Source organism: Squalius cephalus (genome assembly GCF_949319135.1).
Source record: "Squalius cephalus genome assembly, chromosome: 13".
In the NCBI taxonomy this organism is placed as follows: Eukaryota; Metazoa; Chordata; class Actinopteri; order Cypriniformes; family Leuciscidae; genus Squalius; species Squalius cephalus.
In genome coordinates, this window is record NC_137134.1 from 24,439,291 (window position 1) to 24,446,554 (window position 7,264).

At 34.7% G+C, this 7,264-nt stretch overlaps 1 protein-coding gene across 1 annotated transcript in view; it reads left to right on the plus strand.

Moving 5' to 3' along the window:
- The first annotated feature begins 841 nt into the window (after positions 1–841).
- Positions 842–7,264, plus strand: part of stab1 (stabilin 1) — a 36,178-nt gene continuing 29,755 nt past the window's right edge. The window contains exons 1-9 of the mRNA XM_079890169.1: positions 842–1,172; positions 2,964–3,094; positions 3,170–3,285; positions 3,582–3,667; positions 4,733–4,802; positions 4,896–4,991; positions 5,099–5,209; positions 6,126–6,313; positions 6,409–6,539. Coding sequence (XP_079746295.1) covers positions 1,119–1,172; positions 2,964–3,094; positions 3,170–3,285; positions 3,582–3,667; positions 4,733–4,802; positions 4,896–4,991; positions 5,099–5,209; positions 6,126–6,313; positions 6,409–6,539 — 983 coding nt within the window. The 5' untranslated portion in view covers positions 842–1,118. The remainder of the gene's footprint in view (positions 1,173–2,963; positions 3,095–3,169; positions 3,286–3,581; positions 3,668–4,732; positions 4,803–4,895; positions 4,992–5,098; positions 5,210–6,125; positions 6,314–6,408; positions 6,540–7,264) is intronic.

Consider the following 7,264-nt stretch of genomic DNA (forward strand, 5'->3'; position numbering starts at 1 on the left):
ATGCATGATGCGTTACATGACAAAGTTTAATATTTAGCAAACACTCTTAATTATTATGTGGCACAAAAACCCTCAAGAAAATTGGGTTAACAAACTTTAAAAAAATAAAAAAATAAATAAATAATGACCACTTTTAACCTGACATGCACATAATTTTGTTTTCTTTTCAAAGTGAACATTTTTATCTCTGTCAATAGTTTCACTATTCAGCAGACAGACACAATAGCAGGAACTCTCAAAGTCTCAAACTGATGACACAGCAGAACCGCAGAGTGAACACTGCTGTTTTTAACTATATTGAATGTCTGCTTTCCAATTTCAATCTACTGCAATCTAATAGAATGTTACTTTTTAAATTCCATTTTTATTCTTTTTTCAACAAGTGCACTTAAATAAAAGTCTGAAAAGACTCTTAAAGGGAAATAGAATAAAAGGTATAAAAGTTTTTGATTGCTCAAATAATATTTTATCAGTCCAGTAGGTCAAATGGTAGAGCAATGCGCTAAGGACTCCAAGGTAACGGGTTGGATTCCCACAGAAAACAGCAACTGATAAAATATTTTAGATAAACGTGCTGCTAAATGCACAAAATGTTGCTGTTTAAATATCTTGTTTTCTCACAGGTTTCTTACTTTAAATAACAAGGCGACCTTAACTCTAACCCTAGCTCTGCTGGCACTAAATGTCTGTGTGACCCTGTGAGATAAAGAAAAATGTGCTAATGCTCAATGTACCGTTTTCAAATTCTGCTGAACCCTGCAATCTTGTCAGCTGACAAACATGGACTTCCCATACCAACATGGAAGCGATGCACTGGAGGAAATCCGGTGATTTTCCTGTCAGGAAAAGATGTTTTTCTCACCCATACTCTTGCTTGAAGCCGCTGTGTGGTCATATCAAACCTCTCTCACTCTGTGTCAAGCTGCTCAACATGCAAATCCTTGAAAGCACATGAGCAAAAAGGTCTGAAGAGGTTTTTCTGGAGATGTTTGAAGTCGAGATATCCAGTTGTGTCCTGTGACTGAAGATTGTGGCCGGTCTCGGGAGATGCTTTTTTGTTTGTGTTGCATGTTATCTGACAACTTTTCAGGAGTTTTTCTGGCTTTGAGGAATTAGACATGTCTTATCTTTTCATTTTGGGACTCACGGTACTGTGGACTATACAGATTCAAGTAAGTTGCTTTTTTTGTAATTGATCAGTGTACTGGTACTAAACCATTATACATTTGTAAGGGTGCTATAATTTATAATACTTTTTAGACATGTACAGTTCTGTGCTGATGCTGTGGTATTCTTTGAAATAATATGTAAACGCCTTGTAAAAAGTGGCAATGCCATGGTACTTTGCTAATGCCAGATGATAATACTATGGTACTTTGATTACTATGATAGATAGTATGATCTATAATAGTATAAATCAAAGTACCATAGTATTATCGTAAGGTGTTGAAAAGTGAAGTCTACATCTTTAAGTAACTATTTAAATGATTTGTTAAAAGCTGTACCATGGTATTCTTTGAATGATCATGTAAATACTACACTATATATGAATATGCACTTTTAAAATAGTACTATGGTATTTTTGTTTTTGGATCATGGCAGTACCAAGTGTTATAGTATTTACACGGTACGCCACGGCACTTCCTTGAATACCATGGTACATCCACTAAAAAAGTTATATTGTCATAGTACCAGGTTCACTTTTATTTTTATTTTTTTATTTTTTTTACTGATTACTGTAACATGTTACTGACCCATTAATTTTTGTAAGGGTGGTATAATTCAATTCATAATACTTTTTTGGACATGTACTACTATGGTAATACCATAGTATTTTTTGAAATACTAAGTAAATGGCTTGCAAAAAGTGGGGGTACCATGGTACATTACATTGCTGATATCAGATAATAATACCATGATACTTTGATTTATACTTTGTTATACTCATACTATGTTATACCAATATTTTTGGGCAAAAATCCCATGGTATTTGTCCAAAGAAAAATGATAGTGCCATGGTAATTTTAGTACAAGTATAACACATGGTCCATGTTATATATGTAAATGGCATGTGAATATGGATATGGTACCATCATAATGAATAATACATATTTGGACCTGAACCATGATAATACCATGGTATTTTTATATAGATACTATGGTATATGAATATGCAAAACATTTGAACTCAACATACCCAGATAGTATCCAGATGTGGGCCAAATGTTAAAATTAATGTGAACCTGAAGTGGCCCACATGTAAAATAGGAAATATGGTCGAACTATCCTAAGCTACATGTGGGCCTTTTTAGGCAAAGCACCACTGCTTATGGCAAACTGGATGGGACCCTAAAGTGGCCCATGTGGTAAATAGTGAATTTCCCAAATATCACAAAACAAATGTGGGCTACCGTTTGAAAACATTTTACTCGGAAAAAGTCTAATCTGGGTGTAAACCAAAAGTGGCCAACATACATTGTAGAAAATGTGTCCCAATTATATTTAAAAATATATAATATATGGGCCAGTTTTGACAAAGTAATCAGTAATGGGACAGTCATCACTGGCGAATATACAAAAATACACATGTATTATTAAAAACAATGCTCATCAATGAAGGCGTAAAACGTAAAAAATCTTAAGTAATATTTTTCACATTCTGAGATGTGACCCACATTAGGGGCAGGTTTGGTTTATTTGCTTCATTCATAGCTGACATGTAGCTATGCTGTGACTTGCTTGTGGCCCAGATCTGGCAAACAGGACCATCATTCCACACGGTATGTGGGCCGGATCTGGGCCATAGCACTTTTGCTATCTGGCGGGGTATCAAAGTTTCATACTATTATCATCACTAAAACATGGTACTTTGTACCACACTGTGAATATTTGCATTGAAAGATTTGATTTTCTCATAAAAAAAAATTTCGTGTTGAGTCTCATTTGGGTTTCTGTCGTTCCAGGCCGCCCCTAATCGCTGCGATTCGCCCGTTACAATCCTGAACAAAACTCCCTGCACATCCTGCGCTGCCGCCGCTGCCGTCGTCTGCCCGAGAGGGTTCAGGAAGATCACCAAGAGCCCCGAATTCTGCAGGTGTGTGATTCTCCAGCCTTTTCCTTTCCGTTCGCTCAGTATGTTTGTGTATAATGTGTTATTTTCCTGTTTCAGTTATGTGGTGGAAATCGGGGATCGTCAAGTAGAGCAGCAAGGGTGCGCTCATACCTGTCAGGGGGTTACGACAGTCCAACAGTGCTGTCCGGGCTTCTGGGGGCCCCTGTGCTTGCGTGAGTTACAATGACCACAAAAAACACTTAAGATACACAAAAAAGTCATTGCTTTATGTGAAATATACAAGTATATGTACTATATACCATAGATAAGTCTTTACATTTTTTAGGGCCACCATTTATCAGTTTCTCCTGAACTATACTAGTCAAGTACAGTGATATCACTTAATGGTTAAATGTCTGAGCTGGAAACACAAAGAACTGCAGGTTGAAAGTTTCTGTAAGTTGCTTTGGGTATAAGAAAGTATCTACTATGTGATGAATTTCCTAACCAGTCCTGTGTGTTTCTCCAGCTTGCCCTAGCTGGTCAGAACAGACGTGTAATGGTCATGGTACATGTAATTCGGGAAAATCAGGAAATGGCACCTGTGTTTGTGATGTAAGTGCATCTGAGTTTTGATTTCAATGTAAAAAAATTTTTTTTTTATGTTAAAATAGATGCTTTATTTATTTATTTATTTCAATTTTATTTAAATAAGTCTTGCTAGGGTAAGTAATAACAAACGTAATAATATAAATTTATAGAAAATTAGAGTTACCTTTTTAATTCTGTTATATGGTTATATTAATTCAGCAGTTTCTTTGTTGGTATATTTATTTACTTTAATTAACTAAGTTATGTTGCTAGTTCAATTAATATAATTAATAAATAATAATAATAATATAACAATACAAATAATAATATAATAATACTTTATAGTAATTTTTTTTTTTTTTTAAATCTGAGTTATGTTCAAATACTTACATTTTATGTTAATTGTAGCTTAAATTTCGGTTGAAATATATAAATAAACAAACAAATAAATAAATAAACAAGCACTTATGTGTTTGTTTATTAGTAGAGTCCAAAAGTGATATCCAGCCTAGAAAAATTGACATCTTCACCCTTATTATTAATATGAATTAATGCATGCATAATATGCATTTTATTTAATATATTAAAAAAATAAAAAAATAAAAAAAATAATAATAACTTTTCCCGTGAGATTTTTGTTTTTATTTTGAATAGTAAAATAAAACCTGTAGTTGAAATTTGCCTTTTTTGCCAAATATTTTTGTCAAAATACCTTAATTACATTTAGTGTTTTGTTCTTCCCTCATATTTATAATATTTTAAAAATATAAAACATTTTCCACATGCTTTGATGGTTCATTTGAACTTGCAGGGTTGTTAAAAACAAATATCCCCTCCGGACATCACTTTTGGCCACTACTGTGTGTAAGCCTTGTTGGGGCAAGACAAGTAAATGTTCACTAAATAACTAAACAAACAATTTATAATAAATTAGAGGTACGCCTTTAAATGTCAGGCTCTTCTATTTCAGTTTTATGTTAATTCAGTAATAACATACTTTTTTGCTGAAATTTATTTAAATATGTCTTGTTCAGGGCTATTTGTAACTTAGAATAATAATAATCATCATCATCATCAACACTTTTACAGGAGGGATATACAGGTTTTGCGTGCCAGAACTGTTTGAATAAGAACGCCTATGGAGACCACTGCCGTTCAGGTCTGTTATTTGTACGACAGTAACTTCTGATCGCAATAAGTTAATAATCACCATTTTTGAAGATAAAATGTTCTAACTGTAAAACTATTATAGAGTGCAGCTGCATGAACGGAAAGTGTGACTCAGGACCCGAAGGGAATGGCGAATGTTACTGTCAGCCGCCATATATAGGACCAAAGTGCGATAAAGGTAATTTAAGTCAATCCACCCATTTCTCATTGAATAGCCTATATACAACTACTTATCATTAAATGTCATTATAAGTTAAATATCATTATGTTGATTTTGCTCTGCAGTTTCTTCACATTGTCCAAGCTGCCCGCCATACTCATATTGTAAGGGAGACGACACAGGCGCCGTGTGCGAATGTCTGAAGGGATACAAAAAGATCGGACAAGCGTGTATAGGTACTTCCCTGTCCCTGATGTTTAGCTACATGCTAAACAATAAATACATGTAGTGTTTTATGTCATGCTTTGTAAATTGTGGTTAATTTTCCTCTCATTTTAAAAGTACACCATGTAATTTTTTTTTTGTTCAAAATTAACAAAATGTAAATAATGTCAATACATCATCAATCCTTCTTCCCAAACGTGTTTTTGTCTTACCCTGATTAACTATGGTGAGCCTATTTTAAGTGTTTATATTTTAAAACTGTCGGGATGTTTTTTTGCGGGAAATTGCGTACATACAGTACGTCACTCGCCCGTGCGTGTCTCGTCATATCTGTAAATAGAGAAAAGTTGCTCCGGCTACTTTGATGCGTCTTTGATGTGGGAGTGTCAGCGGTTAGTTGTCACAACAAGTGGGAAAGGTCGACATGGGGCTGTTAAATCTCAAACCTCAAGAGAATCATAGTATCGTAATAAAACAAGAATCAACATTGGCTTGGCTTTTCAGAGATGGCGAGAACTGAGGGATTTGAAATGTTGTAAAAGCGACTCATAGATGCCGTTTTTATTACTCAACAGATGAGTAAGGTCTTATATTGAACAGATAAACTGTCATATGTAGCTTTCAAACAGAGTTCATTGTGAAGCATTATCTATTGTGAAGGGTCGTTTCATTATGGTTGTTGTAGCACTGTACTGGAATTTATTTACAAGGAAGTACCGTGTATATTAATGGGTAAAGCTACAGTAACGTCTTCAGCTAGTCAGCTTGAGATCCTTTCCGTCACGCAGAGCCAAAGCACAACCAAAACAATGTTCTTCTGCAAAATGCAGGTTTTTTTTTACCACTAGAGGGCCAAAAGTTACATAGTGTACCTTTAATTACAAAAGAGGCTAGTCCCTATCCATCATCTCTTCTACCCTGTTCCAGGTGTGTGTTCGCCAGGAATATGTGACGTGAACGCTAAATGTTCATTTAGCGGTGGGAAGTTTCAATGCGAGTGTGAAGAGGGATTCAAGGGAGACGGATATCACTGCGTTCCCATCAACCCCTGCGACACTAATAATGGAGGCTGTCCTGTGGAGTCCACCCTCTGTGAATTTACAGGCCCAAATAAGGTGAGCAATGCATTGTGGGATGGAATTTGAATCTGAAGCTAATGTAGAATTCAATGTTGTTTGTTATATGAGATTTGTGTGCGTTTCCTCTCCAGTCGAAGTGTGTGTGTTTGCCCGGATCAGAGTCACCTGACCCGTCCAAGGGTTGCAAGCCAAAACCTGTCTGTACGCCGGGTTCATGCCACAGCAGCGCTCGCTGCGAGGTGAACTCCAACGGCTCGCCCAGGTCTGTCCCGGTGCTTCCCTCACAATAATAATCACTGAGAGAATCTCACAAAACCTTTCCAAAACACGTCCAGGTCACATTTCACCAAAAATCAGAAGAAAAAACATATTCAATTATATTTTGTTAAATGAAAATTAAGCACATTTTTTAGTTCATTGCAATATTTTTCACATATTTCAAGACATTTTACATCACATTTCTCATTGCCGTGATGCATCTGGATGATTTAGTTAAAAATAGTGTAAAATTGTTCAATTAATATAAGCATGATTTGAGATTAATAAATTATTTTATGCATTGTGATTGCACTTTCCTCCTGATTTGTCATTACCGTAATGCAAAGAAATGTAATTATCATTACGAAATATATTTTATTTCTGATTTGTCTCCATCTGTCAAAGGATGTTTAAAATGTTTTTATATATTTACGAATTAATACATCATGATAGTATTTGTTGTGCTGCTATTGATTAATGCTGATTTTAATCACAAAGTATTACAGTAATTTGTACTGTATTGCAGTAATGATATTCTAAAGATACTTATAGATACTTAAACATCTGGATGCATAATAGTAATATTAAAGAAAAAAATACTGAAGAAAACTTGTTTAAAAGTTAAGTTATTTTGTTTAATTAAAATAAAGCGTATTTTAGGACCATTGCAATTTATTGAATTTTGATGATTTTCATGACAATTTTACAATTGTCATTGCTGTGATGCAT